General features: G+C 29.9%; 1 protein-coding gene across 8 annotated transcripts in view; it reads left to right on the forward strand.

Annotated features, from left to right (window-relative positions):
* The window catches only part of RapGAP1 (Rap GTPase activating protein 1), a 753456-nt gene that overhangs the window by 609795 nt on the left and 129804 nt on the right, over positions 1–13857 (forward strand). Inside the window, exon 1 of one of the 8 annotated variants that reach the window (XM_075374022.1) lies at positions 11374–11502. The exons of the other annotated variants lie outside the window; for them this stretch is intronic. Within the exon in view, the coding sequence (XP_075230137.1) occupies positions 11419–11502 (84 nt within the window). The 5' untranslated portion in view covers positions 11374–11418. Of the gene's footprint in view, positions 1–11373; positions 11503–13857 lie in introns of those variants that run through there. 8 annotated transcript variants of the gene reach the window in all.

Below are 13857 nucleotides of genomic sequence, written 5' to 3' on the forward strand. Positions count from 1 at the left end.
CGTGTTATTATTGTTATTGCTCTTTAAAACAGTGTATTGCGGTTCATTTATCGAACGGACTGTAGATTTAGTTTCTTGGTTTAAATTTTCAGCTTTGTTTATAGATTAATAACACGATACAGTTTTTATTAATTAATGTTGTAGCAACAGTGGGTTTATGTTGTAAGTACTAAAAATAACTGTAAACTTTTAATATGCGTATATATCGCACGATATAAAATGTTATAAAATTAAGTGGAAGATGTTTCTAGAAATACTTTGAATACAGACAGTAAAATTAATATTATATCTTTATAGCATTAAAGCAGTTTTGATCGACTTGTGGAATTTATTTTAAAATAATTATTATTACAGTATTATATGAATGACAGTATAAATTACTTTATTCCGTTACATTTTACCGTAAATTAATCTTATTCAATATTTAAGGCCGTAACGAATGATACAGCTATACATTTTTAATAATTACTTTAATATCGAAGTGAATATATAAATATAAATTTATACATTAACTTTGTATACCGTGATTTTTGATTATATTAAATCGTTTTTAAACACGTAGTAGTGCAACGAATATTTATTCGCGTGTAATAATAATAGTAATAAAGGGATGCGTTAAATGTTATTTTGTTATCTAAAGAGGAAAGTCATCCTTCCCCATAAATATAATTAGTTCACCTTGTCGGGTGGTGTATACAATTTTATAACAATAGATTTTTTGCGATGTTACCGGTCGAATGATCTTTCGGATTGTTCACTCAAATTTTTCCACATTTGTATCTCTATCATCTTTGCTGGATTTGATACATGATACAGTGTGGGGGGGAAAGGCGCAAAAGACTGTCACTCGCCTTCTTATTTAGAGATAGACGATTCAAGCAGTTGCACCATCAGATATTAAGGTAACGACTTCTGCTTTACTGCCCCCACCCACCGTCCGTTGTTGAATTGTGATTAACTACACATACTGGCCTGGCGAACCAAAGTTGTAACAAACTACATACAATACACACTACAAGAACAAGGGAAGCGACATCTTCGGATTCCGAATCATGAAAGAGGCACTAAGTATCTGGATACTTTCGAAGTACCTACTAATTGATCCTCAGTGTACGATAAGGATCGTTTAATTAACTCTTTTCACTTTTTCTAATTTATCATGATTGATGTATATGAATCGGAGCATATGATCACCGTATATATTATTTGCAGCAGAAAGATTATGTAAAATACGGATGGTGTTGAAGTTGTTTGATACAGGAACAAGTAGACCGGTTGGTGTAATTGTTAGCTATTTAGTTAGTGGATTGGTGGTCTTAGTTTTGATCTCCAAAGACATCCGTGTCATCGTTAATTAACAATGTAAGAGAACAAACAGTTCAGCCAGAATTTTGTTGTGGTTGTCTTTTCTTTTTAATTACTTTCGTATTTTCCGTTTATTTACTTTTTATATCATAATAATATATCCTTTAATTTTACTTTTTATTAACTATAGTTTTATTTGATTTAACAATTATTATGTTTAAAATATATTTATTCTTGAAAGGATTTTATTTTTTAGGAATATCGTTAATTTGTGAGAAGAATAGCGGTTGTATGTTGTTTTATTACTTTAGAATAAAAAATAATGTTGTTTTGATACGGTCTGTTTTTTCTTGTGTAGGAATATGATGTAACGTTTATGAGTTCCGTGTAGCATTTTCTGTGATTTTCTTGAGTGAATAATTAAACTCAGGAAGCCCGAAGAATCATGCTTAGAATTATAAGAAATTTTTAGCATATGGATAATGCTAAGCCTGACCACAGTGTGAACCTAGAACACAGTACATTTCAGATGATACGCGCTCTCTGCATTTATATATATATATATATATATATATATATATATGTGTGTGTGTGTGTGTGAGCGCGCGGTTGTACATAAACGATTTAATACATTACGGGTACTGTATTACAGATCAGTTACGATGTAATGTTAAAAATTTACTCTAACCGAGGGAAGCGTATCCTTGATAGAATATTAATGAAATATATGTTACCCTTAATAACGGAAAGCGTTATCAGAATGGTTGAACTGATAACAGCCTTAACGCTGTTGATGTCTGGGTGGTTTATTACCTCTCATTTATCCGTTCAGATAATGCGCAACATTGCTGTTGTCTATAAATATGCCTAGACTGAACCAATAACTCTTCAGAAATTAGATTATGCCTGTAATAAATTAATGCGTGAAGTGTGTATATAATATATTCATACATACGTACATGCAATTATATAAATTTAGTTTTCGCTTTGTTTTTATTATATTTAAATTCTGGATTCCCGTGGTGTATAAAAGTATAGCTTAATTTATAATATGAAATAATTATATGTGAATAGTGACACATTTATTTTATCCTCTGTTAATTTGTATTTTGATAGTACTAAACGTTTTATAATAATATTTTTCTATAATTAAATTGTAAAACTATTACTATAATTAAATAATATATTATTAAATCATTGTTATTATTGTTTGTTCCTGTAATTACTCTTTGTTTATGTTATGAAACAATTAGAAATAATTACTAATTAATAATAAATTAGTTAAGTAAAGGAAATGACAACTTTTTGTCGTACTTACTCGCCGCTAGAGACTAATTGTATAGTCGCGTAGTAGTTGTTGCATTACTGAGAAAGCAGGCGCATCATTACAAAATCAATTGTGCAATTTTATTTACTAATCACCGTTCATTGAAATGTTAAAATCTTTTAAAAAAATTATTAAAAGTAATCATTTTTCGTTGAGCAATTAGTAAAACACTGTAAACTTTATGGTTTTAATCCGACTCATTATTTTTTAATAGTCTTATTTGGATTTGTATACTGTGTATAATTCACTGTGATGGAGAGTAAATCTCAAGACCTAATTTCCATATTTCTTACCTTTTACCTTTGTAATATACTACTGCTATCTCGATGTTTATTTTCTTCACAGTGCATCAGTTGCTCTGAGTATCAGCTCGTTTTGCCTCGACAGAGAATTGTGAAAAATTCATTACGTACTTTTACCTAGCATTTATAATTTCCTTTATTACATTTCTTGTTGTTGAAGGTATGTGTAATTCATATGAGTCAGATTCATTTGTTATTGATAAAATAGTCCTCTAGACACTATCTGAATTCGCATAATTCACTGACTTTTAACTACTCTATTAAGATTAACGCTGTCAATTTTCAATTTAAAATTGTCTTTTTTTCTCATTCTTTATCCTGTTTTCAATTGCTTATTGCTATTTTTTCAAATATTGTAATTAACTTCTTCAATATATCTTCGAAAGAAAAAACGCATCTATGGCTAATTACACCGTGTAAAATTATTGCAGGCAATAAATCCATACCTGAATTGTTAATAGAAACATAACCTATCAACTATGGAAAATCAAAAACGGTAACGTAATGTCCATATCTTTAATACTGTATGAAACAGCGAAAAAATTACACTCTTAAGGCTCAAAGGCATTAAATAAATACTGTCACGCAGTCACTCGGCTGACAATTTATGGTCACACTTCTAGGATATTTAAGGTAATTAGGAAAAGAACAGAAAAGAATTACTCGTAAAATATTTGCCTGTAATAAGGGTCTTTCCTTTATGTACAAACATACGTATTTATGACATTTTAGGACGTTTCAAGTTCAGCCTAGTCAGCTACTCACCGATTCCAAACGATTTTAAAAAATAATTTATTTAACTACTTCAGCTTTTAATGTATATGGATATCTTGCAATACGAAAAAAATCTCCTGAAGTGAGCTGTCTCTTTATATGCTACGACCAATGCCTTTGGATTGTAATAGGCTGAAGACAGGCAATTCAGGTTATCATTATATATCAAACGATCTTATTCCTTGTTAAACCGATCAACGGATTATCTTCAGATACAATGAAGCATCTTCAGATTTTTTGAGAAATAATTTCCCTTTTCATACTCCAACTTTCTCGCTTCATGTATATGGTTATCTTATTATACGATTTTTGCATAGAGCAATTTGTAGCACCAATTTATAATATGGTAAACATTTTACTATCGAAAAACAATTTTAATGCAATACTCATCGTATTTTGGGTATTAATTATCATCGTCAGACTTCTTTTTTTTTAAATAGATTTAAAGCAAATGTTTTTCCACCTTGTCGAATAAAAATTATTGTAAAAAAAAATCTAAAATACGATTACTTATGAAAACATTAAAAAAAAAAAACGAATAAAATTATGCATTCATAAAATTTAATTTTGGGATTTGGTCTTTTTGCAATATTTTGCTGTGAAAATGTTTGGAGAGCTGTGATTTTCTATAAGATTTTTGCCTTTTCTTCATAAAAGTTGTAAAATATTACAGCGTGCCAACAGCAGTCCGAAAGAAAACTATAGAGCTCTAACCGTACAAATAAGGTAAACCTCCATTTAACTGCACCGTAATCGCACGTTCGTACAGACATTATTAACTATTGTCCGGAGGAAAATCCTGTAACAATCACGTAATAACATTCACTACATAGCCACTGATGTGTACTGCTTCTAGTAAGGCACCGACTAATTTTTTTTTTTTAGAGTTGCTGTAAGTTATACACAATTACCACGAAATGTCTAACCGTGATCTTGTTTTCAAATCACTTCATCGGCAATATTAAATTTTTCATTTTTATTCACAAACTTTTCTAACTCAATTTGTTAAATAAAATTACATTTAAAAACAAATTATATTTACAGACTGAATAGTTATAATTGGAAAGTGATGGATTACTGAAATATTTTTATACCATAAAAGCCGAAATTATTTGAGAATTACGAGATTCAATATTAGGTAATTATTTTTGGTATTTTTAGAACTAATTTCCGCGCTCAACCGGGCGCAAACTCGATGTTTGTTTAAAAGTAATAAAAACGCTTACTTTTTATGATTTTTTTTAAAATTTTTGAAGGTAAATTTCAGTAATGAAATGTACTGCGTTGGATAACTTGAAAAAAATTGAGAAAAAAATATCAGCTCATTTTGTATTGCTATTATGAAGCGACTTATTAAGTTTCGAATCCATAAAAAAAAGTGGCTAAACTATATAGAACGTATATCACAAACATAATACGGCTAGGTTACCTTTATATTTTTGCGGTTTAGGTTCCTATTTGATCCATTCCTGGATGTTGATGTTGATTTTTTAAAAATTGTGGTAAGGCTCGCAACCGCACTTATAAAATTTTAGTAAAAACTTATCTGATTTTTAGCCTCTAATTTTTCCAAACCATTTGATGTCGGGAGCCTGATACAAAAGGGTTTTTCCATAAAAATACTTCCCATTACAAAGCCGATATTCCGGACATCTGTTTTTCTTTTGTTATTGGACACTTTTTCAAAATCTAAATAACGAATCGAATAGAATCAATTTCTAGGGTGGGCCGATCTAGCTCTACTGTGTGTAGAATTAAAAAAAAAATTGTTTTATAATATTTATGAATGCAATTTTATAAATATCATTTTTTAACAGTGTATGAAGTAAGGTATTTCCGTATAAAATTTTTAAATTAATTTAGTATATAATTAACATTTCATTCAAATTATCTTATCTTGATTCTTCCCTTGACAGTGATATTTTTGTGAATCACTGCGGACGGTTGTGACAATGACAATGACGTTATTCGTGCATACAAATCGTCTCCGTTTCTTAATATCCACAACGTTTGACCTCGGCGTGTATAGACTAACAAGGAGTCACTAGAAAACATAAATGGACTTATTAAAGCGCTAATGATAGTAAGTGTTCCATCAACTGTACCAGTCTACATAATATTTAAACTAAGTTATTAATGTTAATATTTAACGAGTAGGTAAGCTATATTGGTTTTTACTATATTTTGCAATTAAAAGCGAATTTACAAATAAAAAATCTGGTTTTGTGCGCTTTTTTATCTTAGTAGAATAAATTTCAACTTTTCGCTCCGTACAAACTATATTAAAAACAACCAGTTCGTATAAAATGAGTTTTGAGAATGTAAGAAATTAAAAACTGTAAAATTGGAATCCAAAAACCGTTTTATTTTATTTAGTAAATAATTTTTAATGCTATAATTATTAACGCTATAATTATTAACTTACTACTTATTTAGGATAGTTTATATAAGATAAACTAATTTATTTTTAGCTTCGATCTGTGTATTCATTTAAATTTTAATTTCCTGAAAACTCTTCTAACCTTATGTAATTTATTAAATTACAGTTTTAGGTCCTATTGTCTGTCCACGTGTCATAATTTATATTTTTATATTTATGTTATACGTGATGCTGATCGTTTCGGATTTGTTTTAATTAATATAGAGTTGGTTCAGTTAAATACATCAATTCTCCCTCTCCCTTTCCGAATCCTTTTCTTTTTCTCTTTTTATGCGAATGGATCGTATAGTCCTGTTGTAGGAGAACATAATTTAACGGCGCATTTTATTGATGAAAAACATTGATGTGTGTGTCCCTGTGTCACAGTTGTTTATCGTTCTGATTTGGTGGATATATAAATTTATTACATTATTTTGAAGTTTTATCCGTTTTTCCGGAGGTTTACGTACTTTACCTCTTTTTAGAATATACTCGTATATTATTGATTTTTATATTTATTTTACCTACAGTATTTTTGTTCTGATAGATTTGTAGCTTTGTTTTGACGTGCACCTTTCTTTTTTACTTCTGAATTATTGCAGTAATGTTCCTGATAACTTACTTCCATTTCTACTGAAATACTGAAAATACGAAATACTGAATCATCTTTCCGATCGTTAACATAATTTAATTTAGACTTCATAAAAATAAATCACGGTGAAATAAATACAGGCGATGAATGTGGGCATATGTTAATTATCATATTCATTAAAAGAATTTTGATATCATGTTATCACAGTAATTATATTCTCAGTTAACGTAACTTAATTCGGGTTGGTCTAATTTTTTATTTCTTTTTCTGTTTAGCCTCCGGAACCACCTTATGGTATTACTTCAGAGGATGAATGAGGATGATTAGTATGAATGTAAATGAAGTGTATTCTTGTACAGTCTCAGGTCGACCATTCCTGAGACGTGTGATTAATTGAAATCCAACCACCAAAGAATACCGGTATGCACGATCTAGTATTCAAATCCGAATAAAAGTAATTGCCCACAGTAAAGTAGACCCACTTCTTATAAACACAACGCTTTCATCTCGATAATCACTTAATTAAATACTTTTAATTAAATGGTACAAGTTCACATTTTAATAATTAATAAGAGTTACTTTTTCATTCTCATAATTATTTTAAAAGTTAGATTAATTATTGAAAAATTTTTCTGATATCTTTGTAACTTCGTTTGAAATTTCTTTACACAGCCCAATCGAGTTACAACAGAAATCTTTATTAAATTTGGAATTTTTTGTTTTTATTTAGTCTATCTTTAAATTAAAAACAGTGTCTTCTAATTTTGATCAGTTTATCCAAAAATTAAAGAAAATAATAGTGAAAACAAATATTTTTTGTAGCCGAGAAGTTTGAGACGGTATTTTTACACAAATTAGCTGTATCTTAAAAGTTCTTGATATGATATCTGTAATTCTCTAGTCCGTGTTGTGTAGAACTAAAATAATTTACTACATAATTTCTGCACGTAGAGCCTTAATACTCTACGTAGGCATCTCATTTTCTGTCTGCTACAGGAAATATCTGAAGAGAATACCAACAAAGGTAAACCACCTAGACAGCTCACTGCACGATATAACTTTACAGTATCGGTTACGATATTGAATGGTGCTGTTAGCCTATTTTAATACTTAGAAATGATGTATGAAAAACGCTGTTAATGAGTAAAACTACGTTTATTTCTTAAGTCTATTAATTACACATAAGATTGCTATTATATTGATTTTTTTGTTCGTATCTTTTATGTCAAGAACCGTTAAAGGAAGGAACCGCTTTTATATATTCCTTTTTACTTTCATTTACTATTTGCAAATATTATCGTAAAACGGTATATACGTTTCTTTCAAGAGAACTCGATCGAGTATAATAATTTAAATACTAAACAATATACACTTATCTTGTCGTTCACTTGTTCAGTCGTACTTATTCTTTTTGTACAAATTCTAAATCATTTTCTATGAGAAAATGTAATAAAAATCAAATAATAGAGGTGATTATTATAAATTCTAGGATCAAATATGTACGGGTTTTTCCACTATATTTGTATCACTTATTTAATTTAATTTTTACCATTTGTTAAATTTGTTTTACTGCTTGAACAGGATTGTTTTAAAATATCAGTATATTTTGTTTAGGTTAGCCTGTATTAAATTTAGAAAAGTGGTTTTAGTCTGTTAAAAAGAAGAAAAGTAGTATTTTAGATTAATATTTTTAAAGTAAAAATAAACCCGACGTTTACTATTATACTTGCTTGAAAATTTAAAAAATAAAATCCCTGTTTACTGGTGCAGGAACTTAGCCAATAATCAGAAATCTTAACAGTTACACAACCCAACTGGAATGTCTGAATTATGTTGTTCTCTGGAATCCAGATAGATCTTTTTACTTTTTGTTCACAGACAATTTCCGGTGTCTAAACTGTAAAAAAACGATGTTCTACGCTTATTCGGTTTCTTTGTCAGTTAAAAATTACCAGTTTTCTTATTTGTAGCATGTGTAATGTTTCAGTTGTGGTCCGACTCGAATTGAAAATGATAACTATTATTTTTAAATGATACTCAGTTTATTTTTTTTAAGTGGAAGTGACATTTATCAATCTTTCTAAGACATAATATATCTGCATGTATATTTTATTAGGTTTTTTATTTGCGCTTAGTACGTATTACATTTCAAAATTAGCATTACTAATCTGAGTGTATTATCAGAATAAACAAACGCATATTTTAGAACCTGCATCTGTTGGATGTTATTCTTGTGTTGATGAAAAACGGACCGATGTTTCTAAACTTTTACCTGCTGTAGTATTTTTCTTTCTTCGTAATTGGAATTAAGCTGATAATTTTTATTATAGAATGAAAAACTTTATTGAAATACATTTGTGGTGTAAAACACACCGCTTTAACTCGTGCCGATATGATAATATAAGACAGAAAGCGAATGGGAAACTTTTTAAGACTCAGATTTCTAACAGGACGCATGGTGGTTACAGTTCCTTAGAACTCATTTAAAAAAAAATGAATAGTTAATTTTTTGTTATTATGTTTTTGGATTATATTTGTGATGAAAGTAGCAATTATGAATATTTTACAGTAATGATGAATCGAATCCCTCAAATTATATGTAAAGTTCTAATTTATGTTTTTATTTATCTATTGACTAAATTAATGTAGTAAAGTGAAAACGAAAACAAAGAATATAAGAAGTAAAAATCATAAACTTTTTTGTAATTTCTAAAAATCAGTTTTAGAAATTTATTCTAATTTTAATTTAATTTTTAGGAGTGGTTTACAGTTTTTCGTTACTAAAGTTGTTAAATGTTATTTTATAGAAACAAGTGTCTAATCTGTTGCAGATTGTTATTTAAGAAAATAGGATTTCGAACACATCCATTGTCATTTCCGCTTCTGTTCTAGTCTCAAATTAAACCAGCTATGCTAAATAGTCCGTTTAAATAAACTACACTGTTCAGGCGCCGGATTAAATATTTTAAAAATAGTTCTTTAAGAGAAGATTGATACTATTTTCCAGTATTTCAAATAATTTCAGTTTACTAGAAACAAGTTTTTTTTTTAATATATATATATATATATATATATATATATATATATATATATAAATTTCGGTTTGTAGAATATCCGATATTTCGTGTTTCTCAAATTTTATACAAATGTGCGGGCATTATATTTGAAATAGATTTTAGTTTCGAATAGTTTGTAACAGTATGTACTATTAAAGTACATTTGAGCCTCTCGAACACTTGCTAATAATATTCGTTCATCGATAGTAATTAATGACTCTGACCGACCCGTTGTGGTTCTGTGCAGCGTTCTTAATTTTACCGATTTAATGATTATTTTAGTTGTTAGAAATAAGACCGATCATATATACAGAACCGTATTTGTTTGCCGTATTAAATATTATAAATCGCCTTCCCATTCATTTTACCATTGTGATGAATGATTTATTGATACATTTTTTTAAATTGATCTACTCATATCTTCCATAAATCATTACATTATACTTAAATCCATAAAAGTTAGTTTCACTTGTTTTTTTTGTTGGATATATTTTTACAAGTACCCGTTCGAAGCCGCGGGTGGCCGTTAGCTTTACAATAAATTTACTTCCCATAGATGTTAATTTCCAGAAAACATAACATTTTTCAGCAAATAAACAGGTATAAAAGTAAAGGTTTGTACAGTTTTTCCAGCGATCTTGACCTTTTTGAAAGAGGAATGATTGCATTAATAAAAGGTTTAAATGTTGATTAGGTTATTTCAGAACAATCTAATTTAAATTCCGAACAAACATCTACAGGAGCAGTGATAGTAAAAAAAATCGTTATAAAATTATAGGAACGATTAAAGCTGGATGTTATTTTAGCATTTTATTCGGCCTAATATATTTTATTTATTAAATACTAATAACAATCAAAGAGATTTGTGATTGCTTATATGACTTTCTTTAGTTTCGGTTAGTTTATTTTATTGGAACTCACCGTGTTGGTCTAGTGGTGAACGCGTCTTCCCGAATCAGCTGATTTGAAAGTCGAGAGTTCCAGCGTTCAAGTCCTAGTATAGTCAATTATTTTTACGCGGATTTGATTACTAGATCGTGGATACCGGTATTCTTTGGTGGTTGGGTTTCAATTAACCACACATCTCAGACTGAGACTGTACAAGACTACACTTCATTTACACTCATGCATATCAACCTCATTCATTCATCCTTTGAAGTATTATCTGAACAGTGTAATTACCGGAGACTAAACAGGAAAAAGAGAGAAAGATTATTTTATTGGAAATACACAGAACTTATAAAAACGCACTCGACGATAACCGCTGAATAAATTCCCCTGAACGTAAAAATAAAATAAAATAAAACATAAGAGAATGTTTAACGTTCATATTTTATTTCTGATTGTTATTCTCGTAACACTCTGTAGCAATTTTAAATATTTATTTAATAAAACGTGTGTCGTTATGAAAGTTTAATTTCCATATTTAATAGGAAAAACATTCATCTTTGGTAGTCGACTTTTATTTTACTTGTTTGTTTTTTTTTTATTTTATATAAATAATAACAGTTGTAATTGTTTAGTTAACCCGTATTATTACTGCTCCTAAGGCACGACAAGCATATTACACACACTTGCCTTTATCGTTTAGTTATCTTTACGTAATAGTTTATCGTGTTACAGTTATTGCAACGGTTACAATAATGCATTGCCTTTACAAAGGATCGCTAAATGTGGAATCTTCTGCAGCAATTATAATCCTTATCTGCTTATTTTGTTTAATTCAGGTTTGTACCCGTGATATTTGATATTTGTTTGCAGTTAAACTAGATAAATTCTTTACGTTAATGAATCGGTGATTACTGAATGATTTTCTTTTTAAAATCTGTAAAACATTCTTATGCGTAAAATCTGTATACATTTAGTTAAATTTACACGTTGTTGAAGCACATTAAGGATGATAATTCATCCTGTGCTTCTATTTTAGTTGAAGAAGAATTATAACTTTACGAACAGAAAACTGGGGTGAACCTGTCCTGGGCGTACATTTAAAAATATGTATTTGATGAAAATCTGATTAGAAGTTTTTTTTTTATGAAGAAAGAATTATTTTTATTAAAAAATGTTTGCCTTCATATAATCTTCTACATTCATTAAAAATATTTGCCTTCTATATTCTACGATTTTGGATTATTTTGTAGATTGCTGTAGGATAATTAATTGAAGTAAGCGGAGAACATCAAATAAAATACAAAAACGTTTATTAGAGTAAGACTAGAACTGGTGTAATTTAATTTGATTTTATACTTGCATTTAACGAAGGAAATGCAAGTATCAAATTGTTCTTATTATTACAGCATATTCTCCTATTATTCGCATAATATATTCGTGGTAGTCCTTTTTTCCTTTGAGCTAGTTTATTGAATTTAAATTTTATTACGAATGTTTAGCCCTTCAGAAGTTCGTTTTATTCTAACGATTGGCGTCATTTATTATAAAATGCATTTCTGCTCACGTAATACTAATTATGCCTAAAGATTAATATAATATCTATTATTATATTGAGGAAAATTTTATCTTGTATTTAAGAAAATTTTGTTTGAAATTTAAAATTTATTATCGTTCTTAGTTATCTTTTTGTTTTTTGATGGCAGCATTCTGTGTTAAAGTTCTGCATGAGTCAGCAGTCTTATTATTTCAGATCAACTTACCACCGTTAATTTTACTTGAGTGTTGTGTAGGAGTTATTTATTAATTACTTGAATACAGTAATTAATTTATTTAGTACTGTTTACTTTGTTGATGAAAGAACCTGAATATTTTATACTTGTGTAGATTCATACTAATTTTTATTTTCGCTGTATATGCCAAAGAGATATCAAATCATGCATTAGATTCATCTTTTCATGTGCCGCGTGATCTACGAGAGGTTATCTCTAAAGTAAAGACAGTTTCATTGTAAAAAGATTTATTCTGAAAACTTTATAAATATATTTTATTTTTCTTAAACTACGTAACTTATACTTCTCTATATAATCGCCACATGAATTAAGACATTTATCGTAGCGATACACCAGCTTCAATATACCCTCGTGGTATTCTTCAGCCGCCAGTCCATTTTGCCACTGATTAACAGCATTTTTATGTTCATCGTCACCCGCAAGTTGCTTAGCACTCAAAAATTCTTCCAATTTTCCAAACAAATGATAATCAGAAGGAGCTAAGTCTGGACTATATGGTGAGTAATCGTAAATTCCACATCCAAATGTTCTCAGTAAGTCACGTGTCGGACCCGCAACGTGTGGAGGTGCATTATCGTACAGCAGGAAGACGCAGTTGGTCAGCCGCCTCCGTCGCCGAATTTTGAATGGCGCGCCGTAACTTACGTAGTTTCACAGTAGGCTTCTGCATTTATAATCGTTCCATGTGGTATGAAATCAATCAGCAGTATGTCAAACCGATACCTAAAGACTGGCCATCAGTTTGCGTCCAAATTGCTGTAGCTTGACCTTTGTTGGTCTGGTTGGTGAATGAGGATGACGACATTAACTTGACTGTCATCTTCTCTGGCGTTTACTACAAAGTCCATATTTCATCGCCGGTAACAATTGAATAAAGGAACTCATACCTTTTTCTGTGTAGCGCATCAAAAATTCCAAAGCAGTTAACATGTGTGGAACCCAACGGGCACAAACCTTTCTGAAGCTAAATGGTCATGAACAAGGCGACCAATAAGCTCTTGAAACATCAGGAAAAAGTAGGGCCAGGTCGGAATCGTTGAGGGACAATCTTTTCTAATTTTATCATCGACGCGTTTTACAAAGTCCTCGGTGAATATCGGGGGCTCCCCGAACGTTCTTCATCATGCACATTAATTCTACTATTTGTAAACCTTTCACTCCATTTTCGGACGTTTCTTTCATTCATTACTTGATCACCTTACACAGCAACCAACTGCCTATGAATTTCAGCCAGCTTAACCTTTTGATGGTATGACCACGTATTTCACTGTCGGCGGCAACATCGATTTTCGTATTCATTTTATAACGTACTCACATGTAATAAAATATAGTACAACGCGACTGCTTGCAGACAACAATGCAGTTTGTACATTACTTAACGTGGCCATGAACGGTACAGGT

The sequence above is a fragment of the Lycorma delicatula genome, chromosome 1 (assembly GCF_047948215.1).
Source record: "Lycorma delicatula isolate Av1 chromosome 1, ASM4794821v1, whole genome shotgun sequence".
Taxonomy (NCBI): Eukaryota; Metazoa; Arthropoda; class Insecta; order Hemiptera; family Fulgoridae; genus Lycorma; species Lycorma delicatula.